Genomic DNA, 15,322 nt, shown 5'->3' with positions numbered 1-15,322 from the left:
CGCTCCGAGTTGTGGAGCTCTGCGGGAGAAGCGCTCCGGGAGCTGCAGAGCTCCGCGGGAAAAGAGCTCCAAGTGCGGAGCTCTGCGGAAAAAGAGCTCCGAGCTCCGGGAGCGGCCCAAAGTGCGGAGCTCCGTGGGAAAAGCGCTCCGGGAGCGGCTCAAAGTGCGGAGCTCCACGGGAGAAGAGCTCCGAGCTCCGGGAGCGGCCCAAAGCGCGGAGCTCCGCGGGAAAAGCGCTCCAGGAGCGGCCCAAGGGGCTCCGAGCTGCGGAGCTCCGCGAGAAAAGAGCTCCGGGAGTGGCCCAAAACTCGGAGCTCCGTGGGAAAAGAGCTCCGGGAGCAGCCCAAAGCGCGGAGCTCTGAGCTCCGGGAGCGGCCCAAAACTCGGAGCTCCGCAGGAAAAGAGCTCCGAGGTACGGCCCAAAGCTGCGGAGCTCCGCGGGAGAAGCGCTCCGAGCTCCGGGAGCGGCCCAAAGCGCGGAGCTCCGCGGGAGAAGCACTCCGAGCGGCAGAGCTCCGCGGGAAAAGAGCTCCGAGGTACGGCCCAAAGCGCGGAGCTCCGCGTGAAAAGCGCTTTGAGCTGCGGAGCTCCGCGGGGAAAGAGCTCCAGGAGCGGCCCAAAACTCGGAGCTCCGCGGGAAAAGAGCTCCAAGTGCGGAGCTCCACGGGAAAAGCGCTCCAAGTGCGGAGCTCCGTGGGAAAAGAGCTCCAAGTGCGGAGCTCCGAAGGAAAAGCGCTCCAAGTGCGGAGCTCCACAGGAAAAGAGCTCCAGGAGCGGCCCAAAACTCGGAGCTCCGCGGGAAATGCGCTCCGAGGAACGGCCCAAAACTCGGAGCTCCGCGGGAAAAGCGCTCCAAACTCGGAGCTCCACAAGAAAAGAGCTCTGAGAGCAGCCCAAAACGCGGAGCTCCGCGGGAAAAGAGCTCCGAGCTGCGAAGCTCCGCAGGAGAAGCGCTCCAAGTGCGGAGCTCCGCGGTAAAAGAGCTCCAAGTGCGGAGCTCCACGAGAAAAGAGCTCCGGGAGCGACCCAAAACTCGGAGCTCCGCGGGACAACAGCTCCGAGTGCGGAGCTCCACGAGAAAAGAGCTCCGGGAGAGGCCCAAAACTCGGAGCTCCGCGGGGAAAGAGCTCCGAGGAGCGGCCCAAAGCGCGGAGCTCCGCGGGCAAAGCGCTCAGAGAGCGGCCCAAAGCGCTCCAAGTTGCGGAGCTCCGCGGGAAATGAGCTCCAAGTGCGGAGCTCCACGGGGAAAGAGCTCCGAGCTCTGGGAGCGGCCCAAAACTCGGAGCTCCGCGGGAAAAGCGCTCCAGGAGCGGCCCAAAACTCAGAGCTCTGCGGGAAAAGCGCTCCAGGAGCGGCCCAAAGCGCGGAGCTCTGAGCTCCGGGAGCGGCCCAAAACTCGGAGCTCCTCGAGAAAAGAGCTCCGAGGAACGACCCAAAACTCGGAGCTCCGCGGGAAAAGAGCTCCAAGTGCGGAGCTCCGCGGGAAAAGAGCTCCGAGATCGGCCCAAAGCGCGGAGCTCCGAGGAACGGCCCAAAACTAGGAGCTCCGCGAGAAAAGAGCTCCAGGAGCGGCCCAAAACGCGGAGCTCCGCGAGGAAAGATCTCCGAACTGCGGAGCTCCGCGGGGAAAGAGCTCCGAGTGCGGAGCTCCGCGGGACAACAGCTCCGAGCTGCGGAGCTCCGAAGGAAAAGCGCTCCAAGTGCGGAGCTCCACGGGAAAAGCGCTCCGAGAGCGGCCCAAAGTGCGGAGCTCCGCGGGAAAAGAGCTCCGAGAGCGGCCCAAAATGCGGAGCTCCGCGGGAAAAGAGCTCTGGGAGAGGCACAAAACTCGGAGCTCCGCGGGAAAAGCGCTCCGGGGGCGGCCCAAGGGGCTTCGAGCTGTGGAGCTCCGTGGGAAAAGAGCTCCAAGTGTGGAGCTCCGCGGGAAAAGAGCTCCGAGCTCCAGGAGCGGCCCAAAGCACGGAGCTCCGAAGGAAAAGCGCTCCAAGTGCGGAGCTCCGCAGGAGAAGAGTTCCGAGCTGCGGAGCTCCGCGGGAAAAGAGCTCCAAGTGCGGAGCTCCGCGAGGAAAGAGCTCCGAGCTCCGGGAGCAGCCCAAAACTCGGAGCTCCGCGGGAGAAGCGCTGCGGGAGCTGCGGAGCTCCGCGGGAAAAGCGCTTTGAGCCACGGAGCTCCGAAGGAAAAGCGCTCCGGGCTGCGGAGCTCTGCGGGGAAAGCGCTCGGAGAGCGGCCCAAAACTCGGAGCTCCGCGGGAAAAGAGCTCCGAGCTGCGGGAGCGGCCCAAAGCACGGAGCTCCGCGTGAAAAGCGCTTTGAGCTGCGGAGCTCCGCGGGGAAAGAGCTCCAGGAGCGACCCAAAACTCGGAGCTCTGCGGGAAAAGAGCTCCGAGGAACAGCCCAAAACTCGGAGCTCCGAGGAACGGCCCAAAACTCGGAGCTCCACGAGAAAAGAGCTCCGAGGAACGGCCCAACTCCGCTCCCCCAAAACGCAATTTGGGGGCGCCGCTAATTAAGCGGCGGCGGTAATTAACGCCGCGGCCGCCTCATCGAAATTCTCATCAGCGCCGCTTCGCCGGCGCCTCATTCATATGCAAATGAGCTCTAAATAGGCTAATTAAGGATGGGACTCGTTCGGGTTAACCCAATGAGAACTGCGGGAAGAGCGAATGGGAAATTCCCATTAAATTATCCCAAAAATTCCATTAATTATCCTAAAAATTCCATTAATTATCCCAAAAAATTCATTATTAATCATCTAAATATTTCCTATTAATTATCCCAAAAATTCCCTATTAATAATCACAAAATTCCCTATTAATTATCCCAAAAATTCCTTATTAATTATCCAAAAAATCCCATTAATTATCCCAAAATTCCCATTAAATTATCCCCAAAATCCCTTTAATAATCCCAAAATTCCCATTTAATTATCCAAAAATTCCCTATTAATTATCCCAAAAATTCCCAATAAATTACCCCAAAATTCCCATTTAATTATCCCAAAATTCCATTTTAATCATCCCAAAAATTCCCATTTAATTATCCCAAAATTCCCATTTCAATTATCCCAAAATTCCCATTTAATCATCCCAAAATTCCCTATTAATTATCCCAAAAATTCCCAATTAATTATCCCAAAAATTCCCAATTAATTATCCCCTAAATTCCCTATTAATTATCCCAAAATTCCCATTTAATTATCCCAAAAATTCCCAATTAATAATCCCAAAAATCCCATTAATAATCCCAAAATTCCCTATTAATTATCCCAAAAATCCCATTAATAATCCCAAAATTCCCAATTAATTATCCCAAAAATTCATTATTAATCATCTAAATATTTCCTATTAATAATCCCAAAAATTCCCTATTAATTATCCCAAAAATCCCCATAATAATCCCAAAAATTCCCATTTAATTATCCCAAAAATTCCCCATTAATAATCCCAAAAATTCCCTATTAATTATCCCAAAAATTCCCTTTTAATTATCCCAAAATTTCCATTTAATAATCCCAAAATTCCCAATTAATAATCCCAAAATTCCCTATTAATTATCCCAAAAATTCCCATTAATTATCCCAAAAATTCCCATTTAATTATCCCCAAAATTCCTATTTAATTATCCCAAAAATTCCCTATTAATTATCCCAAAAATTCCATTTATAATCCCAAAATTCCCAATTAATTATCCCAAAATTTTTCCTTTTTAATCCCATTTTTTCCTCATTTTAATCCCAATTTTTTCCCTTTTTATTCCCAATTTTTTCCCTTTTTAATCCCAATTTTTTCCCTTTTTAATCCCATTTTTCCCCTTTTTAATCCCATTTTTCCTTATTTTTAATCCCATTTTTCCTTATTTTTAATCCCATTTTTTTCCTTTTTAATCCCATTTTTTCCCTTTTTAATCCCAATTTTTTCCCTTTTTAATCCCATTTTTTCCTCATTTTTAATCCCATTTTTTTCCCTTTTTAATCCAATTTTTCCCCTTTTTTAATCCAATTTTTTCCCTTTTTTAATCCCATTTTTTTCCTCATTTTTAATCCCATTTTTCCTCATTTTTAATCCCATTTTTTCCCTTTTTAATCCCAATTTTTTCCTCTTTATTCCCAATTTTTTCCCCTTTTTAATCCCATTTTTTTCCTTTTTAATCCCATTTTCCCCCTTTTTAATCCAAATTTTTTTCCTTTTTATTCCCATTTTTTTCCTTTTTTATCCCAAATTTTTTCCTTTTTAATCCCAATTTTTTCCCTTTTTAATCCAAATTTTTCCCATTTTATTTACATTTTTTTTCCATTTTATTCCCAATTTTTTCCCATTTTAATCTCATTTTTTTCCTTTTTATTCCCATTTTTTCGTCATTTTTAATCCCATTTTTTTCCCTTTTAAATCCAAATTTTTCCCATTTTTTCCCTTTTTTTTTTCCTTTTTAATCCCTTTTTTTTCCTTTTTATTCCCAATTTTTTTTCCTTTTTAATCCAAATTTTTCCCTTTTTAATCCCATTTTTTTTCCTTTTTATTCCCATTTTTTCCTCTTTTTTAATCCCATTTTTCCCATTTTTTTTCCATTTTTTCCCCTTTTTAATCCCATTTTTTTTCCTTTTTAATCCCATTTTTTTTCCTTTTTAATCCAAATTTTTCCCATTTTTTTCCATTTTTTTTCCTCTTTAATCCCATTTTTTCCCTCTTTATTCCCATTTTTTTCCTTTTTTAATCCCATTTTTTTTCCTCTTTAATCCCATTTTTTTTCCTTTTTTTTTCCCAAATTTTCCTCATTTTTAATCCCATTTTTTCCCTTTTTAATCCAAATTTTTCCCATTTTTTTTCCATTTTTTCCTCATTTTTAATCCCAATTTTTTCCTCATTTTTAATCCCATTTTTTTCTCTTTTTAATCCCATTTTTTTCCCTTTTTTAATCCAAATTTTTCCCTTTTTTTTCCATTTTTTCCCATTTTTTTTCCATTTTTTTCCCTTTTTAATCCCAATTTTTTTCCTTTTTATTCTAAATTTTTCCCATTTTTTTCCCATTTTTTTTCCATTTTTTTTCCTTTTATTCCCATTTTTCCCCTTTTTAATCCCATTTTTTCCCTATTTTTAATCCCATTTTTTCCCCTTTTTAATCCCATTTTTTCCTCTTTATTCCCAATTTTTTTTTCCTTTTTAATCCCAATTTTTTTTCCTTTTTAATCCAAATTTTTCCCATTTTTTTCCCATTTTTTTTCCATTTTTTTTCCTTTTTATTTCCATTTTTTCCCCTTTTTTTTCCATTTTTTTTCCTCATTTTTATCCCATTTTTTTTCCTTTTTATTCCCAATTTTTTTCCCGGAAAAATCCGAAATTCCCAAATTTTTTCCCACCTGAATGTTGGAATCTCTGGAATACGACGAATACGATCCTCGTTCCGATTTACCTGAAAAAAATGGGAAAAATCCAATTAAAATTCGGGAAAAATTGGAATTTTTCATGGAATTTTTAATTGGATTCAATGGGATTAATGGGAATAAAAAATTGGATTTTTTTGGGGATAAAAATCTGATTTTTTGGGATGAAAAATGGGATTTTTTAGGATTAAAAATGGGATTTTTTTGGGTAAAAAATCTGATTTTTTGGGGATAAAAATGGGATTTTTTTGGGGTGAAAAATGGGATTTTTTGGGGTGAAAAATGGGATTTTTTGAGGTGAAAAATGGGATTTTTTGGGATAAAAAATGGGATTTTTTGGGATTTTTTTAGGATTTTGGGATGAAAATCAGATTTTGGGGATGAAAATCAGATTTTAGGGATGAAAAATGGGATTTTTTGGGAATGAAAAATGGGATTTTTGGGAATGGAAAATTTTGGGATTTTTGGGGGATGGAAAATGGGATTTTTGGGATTTTTTTTCAGGATTTTGGGATGGTTTTATGGGATTTCGGGATGAAAATCAGATTTTTGAGATTTTTTTCAGGATTTTGGGGATGAAAATCAGATTTTTGGGATGGGAAATGGGATTTTGGGATTTTGGGAATGGAGAACAAAATTTTGGGATTTTGGGGATGGAAAACGGAATTTTGGGAATGAAAAATGGGATTTTTTGGGGCTGGAAAATGGGATTTGGGGATTTTTTTCAGGATTTTGGGATGGAAATCAGATTTTTGGGGATGGAAAATGGGATTTTGGGATTTTTTGGGGTGAAAAATGGGATTTTTGGGGATTTTTTTCAGGATTTTGGGAATGGAAAATGGGATTTTGGGGATGAAAATCAGATTTTGGGGATGAAAAATGGGATTTTTTGGGGATGGAAAATGGGATTTTTTTGGGATTTTTTTCAGGATTTTGGGATGATTTTAAAGGATTTTGGGATTTTTGGGGATGAAAAATGGGATTTTTTGGGATGAAAAATGGGATTTTTTGGGATTTTTTTCAGGATTTTGGGATGGTTTTATGGGATTTTTGGGGATGAAAAATCAGATTTTTGGGATTTTAGGATTTTTGGGGATGGAAAATGGGATTTTTGGGGATGAAAATCAGATTTTTGGGATTTTTTTCAGGATTTTGGGATGGTTTTATAGGATTTTGGGAATGGAAAATGAGATTTTGGGATTTTTTTCAGGATTTTGGGGATGAAAAATGGGATTTGGGGATTTTGGGGTGGAAAATGGGTTTTTTGGGATTTTGGGGGTGAAAAATGGGATTTTGGGGATGAAAATGGGATTTTGGGATTTTTTTTAGGATTTTGGGATTTTTTTGGGATTTTTGGGATGGTTTTATGGGATTTTGGGGATGAAAATCAGATTTTGGGGATGGAAAATGGGATTTTGGGATTTTGGGAATGGAAAACAAAATTTTGGGATTTTGGGGGTGGAAAATTTTGGGATTTTGGGAATGGAAAATGGGATTTTGGGATTTTTTTCAGGATTTTGGGGATGGAAAATGGGATTTTGGGATTTTTTGGGGTGGAAAATGGGATTTTTTGGGAAAGAAAGTGGGATTTTTTGGGATTTTTTTCAGGATTTTGGGATATTTTTTAGGATTTTTGGGATTTTTTTCAGGATTTTGGGATGGTTTTATAGGATTTTGGGGATGAAAAATGGGATTTTGGGATTTTGGGAATGGAGAACAAAATTTTGGGATTTTGGGGATGGAAAACGGAATTTTGGGAATGGAAAATGGGATTTTGGGGATGAAAATCAGATTTTTGGGGATGAAAATTTAGATTTTTGGGATTTTTTTCAGGATTTTGGGATGGTTTTATGGGATTTTTGGGATGAAAATCAGATTTTTGGGATGGTTTTATAGGATTTTGGGGATGAAAATCAGATTTTTTTGGATTTTTTTTCAGGATTTTGGGATTTTTTTCCGGATTTTTGGGGATGGAAAATGGGATTTTGGGGATGAAAATCAGATTTTTGGGATTTTTTTCAGGATTTTGGGATGGAAAATGGAATTTTGGGATGGAAAATGGAATTTTGGGATTTTGGGATTTTTGGGAATGGAAAATGGGATTTTTTGGGATTTTTTACAGGATTTTGGGATTTTTTCCAGGACTTTGGGTTGGTTTTATAGGATTTGGGGATTTTGGGATTTTTGGGGATGAAAAATGGGATTTTGGGATTTTTTCAGGATTTTTGGGATGGTTTTATAGGATTTTGGGGATGAAAATCAGATTTTTGGGGTGAAAAATGGGATTTTTTGGGATGGTTTTATGGGATTTTTGGGATTTTGGGATTTTTGGGGATGGAAATCAGATTTTGGGGATGAAAAATGGGATTTTTGGGATGAAAAATGAGATTTTTTGGATGGTTTTATAGGATTTTGGTATGGAAAATGGAATTTTGGGATTTTTTTCAGGATTTTTGGGATGGAAAATGGGATTTTGGGGATAAAAATCAAATTTTTGGGATTTTTTCAGGATTTTGGGATGGTTTTATGGGATTTTGGGATTTTGGGACTTTTTTCAGGATTTTGAGATTTTTTTTCAGGATTTTGGGATGGTTTTATAGGATTTTAGGGATGAAAAATTGGATTTTTGGGATGAAAATCGGATTTTTGGGGATGAAAAATGGGATTTTTTGGGATTTTTTTCAGGATTTTGGGATGGTTTTACGGGATTTTTGGGATGAAAATCAGATTTTTGGGATGGAAAATGGGATTTTTTGGGGATGGAAAATGGGATTTTGGGATTTTTTTCAGGATTTTGGGATGGTTTTATAGGATTTTGGGAATGTAAAAATGGGATTTTTGGGATTTTGGGTATGGAGAACAAAATTTTGGGATTTTGGGGATGGAAAATGGGATTTTGGGATTTTTGGGATGGTTTTATAGGATTTTTGGGGATGAAAAATGGGATTTTTGGGATTTTGGGTTTTTTTCAGGATTTTGGGATGGTTTTAAGGGATTTTTGGGATGGAAAATGGGAATTTTGGGAATGGAAAATGGGATTTTTGGGATGAAAAATGGGAATTTTTTGGATGGAAAATGGGATTTTTGGGATGAAAAATGAGATTTTTAGGATAATTTCACAGCATTTTACACTTTCCACCTGAAAATTCCCTTTCCCCACCCCCACCCCAAAATAATTTCATTTTTTCCCAATAATTTTCCATCATTTCCCAACATTTTTAACCCCAAAAATGACAAAATTTTCCCATAAAATTAATCAAAATTTCCTTTATCACAGTTTTAATTTCAGTTATTATAAAAATATTTATAATTATATCAAAATAAAACCCCCAATAAATTATAAGTTGTCCAAAAAGGATTTAAATGGGATTTTGTTGGGATGTGGGGGAGGAAATTCGGGAATAATTAAAAAAAAATTGAATTAATTAATTAATTTCAGCGTTTCCATGACATCAATGGGCACTCGGCCAATGGTGGTGTCGGAGGGAGGTGGATTTGATTTTTTAATTAATTAATTGGGTTGTTTTGGGGTGGATTTAAGGGTGAAATAATAAAAAAAATTAATTAAATTAAAACAAAAAAAATCGCAATAAAATACAAAAAAAACCACAATAAAACCCTAAAAAAACCCAAAAAAAACACCCAAAAACACCTAAAAAAAATACACCCAAAAAACCCAAAAAACCCTAAATAAAACAAAAAAATTAAAAAAACCCCAAAAAACCCCAAAAAAAACCCAAAAATGCAAATAAAACCCAAGAAAACCTAAAAAAACCGAAAAAACCCCAAAAAACCCCAAAAAATTAAAAAAAACAAAAAAAACCCCAAAAAAACCCAATAAACCAAAAAAAAGAAAAAACCCACAAGAAAATTAAAAAAAAAACCCAAAAAAACCCCAAAAAACCACATAAAACCTAAAAAAAACCCCCAAAAAACCCAAAAAAACCCAAATAAACCTAAAAAAGTAAAAAAAAAACCCAAAAAACCCACAAAAACCCCACAAAAAACCCACAAAAACCACAAAAACCCCCAAATAAAACCCCAAAAAACCCTAAGAAATAAATAAAAAAAACCCAAAAAAAACCCCAAAAAACCCAAAAAAACCCCCCCAAAAATCCAAATGAAACCTAAAAGAACCCAAATAAAACCCAAATAAACCCAAATAAACCCAAATAAAACCCAAAAAAACCCTAAAAATAAAAACAAACCCAAAAAAAATTTAAAAAACCCCCCAAAAAAAAAAAAACCAAAAAACCCAAATAAAACCCAAAGAAATCTAAAAAAACCCGAAAAAAACCCAAATAAACACAAATAAAACCCAAATATAAAACTCAAATAAAACCCAAATAAAACCCCAATAAAACCCCAATAAAACCACAAATAAAACCCAAATAAAAACAAAAAAAACCCCAAAAAACCCCAAATAAAACCCAAATAAAACCCAAATAAAACCCAAAAAAAACCACAAAAAAATCCAAAAAAAAACCACAAAAAAACCCACAAAAAACCACAAAAAAACCCAAATAAAACCCCAAATAAACCCCAAATAAAACCCCAAAAAAAAACGAGAAGAAAAGAGGAAAAAAAAACCAAAAAAAATCCAAAATAACCCCAAATAAAACCCAAATAAAACCCAAATAAAACCCAAAAAAAAAACCCCCCAAAAAAGCCCAAAAAATCCACAAATAAAACCCAAAAAAACCCCCAAATAAACCCCAAATAAAACCCAAAATAAAACCCCAAAAAATGCAAATAAAAAGCTAAAAAAATACAAAAAAATACAAAAAAAACCCAAATAAAACCCCCCAAAAAACCCCAAATAAATCCCAAATAAAACCCCAAAAAAACCTAAAAAAACCCAAATAAAACCACATAAAATCCAAATAAAAACCTAAAAAAATCCCCAAAAAATAAAAAAAAATCCAAAAAAACCCAAAAAAACCCCAAATAAAACCCCAAATAAAACACAAAAAAACCCCAAAAAAACCCAAATAAAACCCGAATAAAACCCAAATAAAACCTAAAAGAAATCCCCAATAAAACCCACAAAAAAAAACCCCAAAAAAACCCCAAAAAAAACCCCAAATTAAAACCCAAATAAAACCTAAAAAATCCCAAAAAACCACAAAAAAACCCCAAATAAAACCCAAAAAAACCCAAATAAAACCCAAAAAAACCCCAAATTATACCCCAAAAAAACCACAAATAAACCCCCAAATAAAACCCAAATAAAACCCAAATAAAACCCAAATAAAACCCAAATAAAACCCAAATAAAACCCAAATAAAACCCAAATAAAACCCAAAAAAATCAAAATAAACCCCCCAAAAAACCAAAATAAAACCCCAAAAAATACAAATAAAACCCCAAAAAAACCCCAAAAAAACCACAAAAAATCCCACAAAACCACAAAAAACCCCAAATAAAACCCAAATAAAACAGCAAATAAAGCCACAAAAAAACCCCAAAAAACCACAAAAAAACTCCAAAAAACCCCAAATAAAACCCCAAATAAAACCCCAAAATAAACCCAAAGAAAACCAAAATAAAACACAAATAAAACCACAAATAAAACCCAAAAAAACCCCAAATAAAAACCAAATAAAACCACAAAAAATCAGAATAAAAACCTAAAAAAATAAAAAAAAAATCCCAAATAAACCCCAAATAAAACCCCAAATAAAACCCAAATAAAACCCCCAAAAAACCCCAAATAAACCCAAATAAACCCCCCAAAAAAACCCCAAAAAATCCAAATAAAAACCTAAAAAAATCCAAAAAATCCAAATAAAAACCTAAAAAAATCCAAAATAATCCAAAAAAACCCCAAATAAACCCCAAATAAAACCCCAAATAAAACCCAAAAAAACACCACAAAAAATCAAGAAAAAACCCAAAAAACAAAAAAAAACCCCCAAAAAAACCTAAAAAAATCCAAATAAAATGTAAACAAAACCCAAATAAAACCCACAAAAAAACCGAAATAAACCCCAAATAAAACCCAAAATTATCCCCAAATAAACCCCAAATAAACCCCAAAAAAACCCCCAAAAAACCCAAATTAAACCCAAAAAAAACGAGAAGAAAAGAGAGAAAAAAAACCAAAAAAAACCAAAAAAACCCCAAATAAAACCCCCCAAAAAAACCCAAAATAAACCCCAAATAAAACCCCAAATAAAACCCCTAAAAAAACCCCAGAAAACACCCAAAAAAACCCCAAATAAAACTGCAAAAAATCCAAATAAAAACCTAAAAAAATCCAAATAAAAACCCCAAAAAAATAATAAAAAAATCCAAATAAAACCCCAAATAAACCCCAAATAAAACCCAAATAAAACCCAAATAAACCCCAAAAAACCCCAAAACACCCCAAATAAAACCACAAAAAATAAAAAAAACCCTAAAAAAATAAAAAAAATCCAAATAAAATGTAAATAAAACCCAAATAAAACCCACAAAAAACCCCAATAAAACCCAAATAAACCCAAAAAAATCCCCAAAAAAAACCCCAAATAAACCCCAAATAAAACCCAAAATAAAACCCAAATAAAACCCAAATAAAACCCAAAAAAAACCCAAATAAACCCACAAAAAAACCCCAAATACAACCCCAAATAAACCCCCAAAAAAACCCCAAATAAACCCAAAAAAATCACAAAAAAACCCCAAATAAACCCCAAATAAACCCCAAAAAAAACCCCAAAAAATCAAAATAAAACCCCAAATAAAACCCCAAAAAACCCAAAAAAAGCCCAAAAAATCCACAAAAAAACCACAAATAAACACAAATAAAACCCCAAAAAATCCAAATAAAATCCTAAAAAAATCCCCAAAAAATTAAAATAAAACCCCAAATAAAACCCCAAATAAAACCCCAAATAAAACCCCAAAAAAACCCCCAAAAAAACCCCAAAAACCCCAATAAAACCCAAAAAAAACAACAAGAAAAGAGGAAAAAAAAAAAACGGCTCCACTGCGGAATTTCGGATCCTGCGGCAAAAACGCTGCGGAGAATTTTTGGCACAAATTCAACAACGACGGTGCCAACCCCCCCCTCGCCCAAAAAATGCCATTTTTCACCCAAAAAATGCCACTTTTCACCTAAAAAATTACATTTTTGCCCAAAAAATGCCATTTTATACCCACTTTGCCCAAAAAAAAGGTATTTTTATTCAAAAAAATACCACTTTTGCTCAAAAAATGCCATTTTTACCCAAAAAATGCCAATTTTCCCCCAAAAATGCCGTTTTTGCCCAAAAAATGCCACTTTTACCCAAAAAATGCCACTTTTGCCCAAAAAATGCCATTTTTGCACAAAAAATATCATTTTTTCCCAAAAAATGACATTTTAACCCAAAAAATGCCATTTTTATGCCCCCTTTGCCTAAAAAATGCCATTTTTGCCTAAAAAAATGCCACTTTTCCCTTAAAATGCCACTTTTATGCCCATTTTGCCCAAAAAATGCCATTTTTGCCCAAAAAAATCCCATTTATGCCCCTTTTTCCCAAAAAATGCCACTTTTGCCCAAAAAATGACATTTTTGCCCCAAAAAATGCCACTTTATGTCCCATTTGCCCAAAAAATGCCATTTTTGCCCAAAAAAATACATTTTTTTACCAAAAAATGCCACTTTTATGCCCCCTTTGCCCAAAAAATGCCACTTTTACCCAAAAAATGCCATTTTTGCCCAAAAAATGCAATTTTTGCCCCAAAAAATGCCACTTTATGCCCCCTTTGCCAAAAAAAAATGGTATTTTTGATCAAAAAAATGCCACTTTTTGCCCAAAAAATGCCATTTTTATGCCCCATTTGCCCAAAAAATGCCACTTTTTCCCTAAAAATGCCACTTTTACCCAAAAAATACTATTTTTCTATCAAAAAATACCCCTTTTGCCCAAAAAATGCCACTTTTGCCCCAAAAAATGCCACTTTATACCCCCTTTGCCCAAAAAAAATGGTATTTTTATTCAAAAAAATGCCACTTTTTGCTCAAAAATGCCATTTTTCCTCAAAAAATGCCATTTTGTCCCAAAAAATGCCATTTTAGCCCCAAAATATACCCCCTTTATGTCGCTTTTACCCAAAAAATGCCATTTTTACCCAAAAAAATACCCCCTTTATGTCCTTTTTGCCCAAAAATTGCTACTTTTGCCCCAAAAAATGCCACTTTATGCCCCCTTTAGCCAAAAAAATGCCACTTTTACCCAAAAAATGCCATTTTTATGCCCCCTTTTTCCCAAAAAATGCCACTTTTGCCCAAAAAATGCCATTTTTGCCCCAAAAAATGCAACATTATGTCCCCTTTGCCCAAAAAAATGCCATTTTTACCCAAAAAATGCCACATTTACCCCAAAAATACCATTTTTCGATCAAAAAATGACCTTTTTGCCCAAAAAATGCCATTTTTGCCCTAAAAATGCCATTTTTACCCCAAAATATACCCCTTTTATATCCCATTTGCCCAAAAAATGACATTTTTGCCCAAAAAATGCCCTTTTTGCCCAAAAAATGCCACTTTTTCCCAAAAAATGCCACTTTTCACCCAAAAAAAGCCACTTTTGCCCAAAAAATGCCATTTTTTGCTAAAAAAATGCCACTTTATTCCCCCATTTGCCCAAAAAATGCCACTTTTGCCCAAAAAATGCCCTTTTTGCCCAAAAAATGCCACTTTTACCCAAAAAATGTCATTTTTGCCCCTAAAAATGCCACTTTTGCCCCAAAAAATGCCACTTTTACCCAAAAAATGCCACTTTTGCCTAAAAAATGCCACTTTATACCCCCTTTGCCTAAAAAAAAATATTTTTGCTCAAAAAAATGACATTTTAACCCAAAAAATGCCATTTTTGCCCAAAAAAATCCCCTTTATGTCCTTTTTGCCCAAAAAATGCCATTTTTCACCCAAAAAATGCCACTTTTCCCTAAAAATGCCATTTTTGCCCCAAAAAATGCCACTTTATTCCCCCTTTGCCAAAAAAAATGGTATTTTTGTTAAAAAAATGCCATTTTTGCCCAAAAAATGCCATTTTTCCTCAAAAAAATGCCACTTTGGCCCAAAAAATGCCATTTTTACCCAAAAAAAACCACCTTTATGCCACTTTTGCCCAAAAAATGCCCTTTTTATCCAAAAAAATGCCACTTTTCCCTAAAAAATGCCATTTTTTGCCCAATAAATGTGATTTTTGCCCAAAAAATGCCACTTTTTGCTCAAAAAATGCCATTTTTATGCCCCCTTTGCCCAAAAAATGCCACTTTTGCCCAAAAAATGCCACTTTTGCCCAAAAAATACATTTTTTGACCAAAAATTGCACTTTTTGCCCAAAAAATGCCATTTTTGCCCAAAAAATGCCATTTTTATGCCCCCTTTGCCCAAAAAAATGCCACTTTTGCCCAAAAAATGCCATTTTTGAACAAAAAATGCCACTTTTGCCCAAAAAATGCCACTTTTCCCTAAAAAATGCCATTTTTGCCCCAAAAAATGCCACTTTTGCCTAAAAACGCCATTTTTGCCCAAAAAATGCCACTTTTGCCCAAAAAATGCCATTTTTGCCCCAAAAATTGACCTTTTAACCCAAAAAATGCCCTTTTTGCCCAAAAAATGCCATTTTTGCCCCAAAAAATGCCACTTTATACCCCCTTTGCCCAAAAAATGCCCTTTTTGCCCAAAAAATGCCACTTTTGCCCAAAAATTTCCACTTTTGCCCAAAAAATACCATTTTTTCCCAAAAAATGCCACTTTATACCCCCTTTGCCCAAAAAATGCCACTTTTGCCCAAAAAATGCCATTTTTACCCCAAAAAATGACACTTTATACCCCCTTTGCCAAAAAAATGCCATTTTTGCCCAAAAAAATACATTTTCCTACCAAAAAATGCCATTTTTATGCCCCCTATGCCCAAAAAATGCCACTTTTGCCTAAAAAAAGCCACTTTTGCCCAAAAAATGGC

At 36.8% G+C, this 15,322-nt stretch overlaps 1 protein-coding gene across 8 annotated transcripts in view; it reads right to left on the bottom strand.

Moving 5' to 3' along the window:
- Positions 1 to 15,322, bottom strand: part of LOC115491045 (transcription factor 4) — a 160,744-nt gene that overhangs the window by 99,442 nt on the left and 45,980 nt on the right. For all 8 annotated transcript variants that reach the window (XM_072922124.1, XM_072922122.1, XM_072922123.1 and 5 more), the window contains one exon: positions 5,354 to 5,406. In XM_072922124.1, coding sequence (XP_072778225.1) covers positions 5,354 to 5,406 — 53 coding nt within the window. The remainder of the gene's footprint in view (positions 1 to 5,353; positions 5,407 to 15,322) is intronic.

This window comes from Taeniopygia guttata, chromosome Z, assembly GCF_048771995.1.
Source record: "Taeniopygia guttata chromosome Z, bTaeGut7.mat, whole genome shotgun sequence".
Classification (NCBI taxonomy): domain Eukaryota; kingdom Metazoa; phylum Chordata; class Aves; order Passeriformes; family Estrildidae; genus Taeniopygia; species Taeniopygia guttata.
The sequence above is the reverse complement of the archived record's forward strand: the minus strand, read 5'-3'. Positions and strand labels throughout refer to the sequence as shown.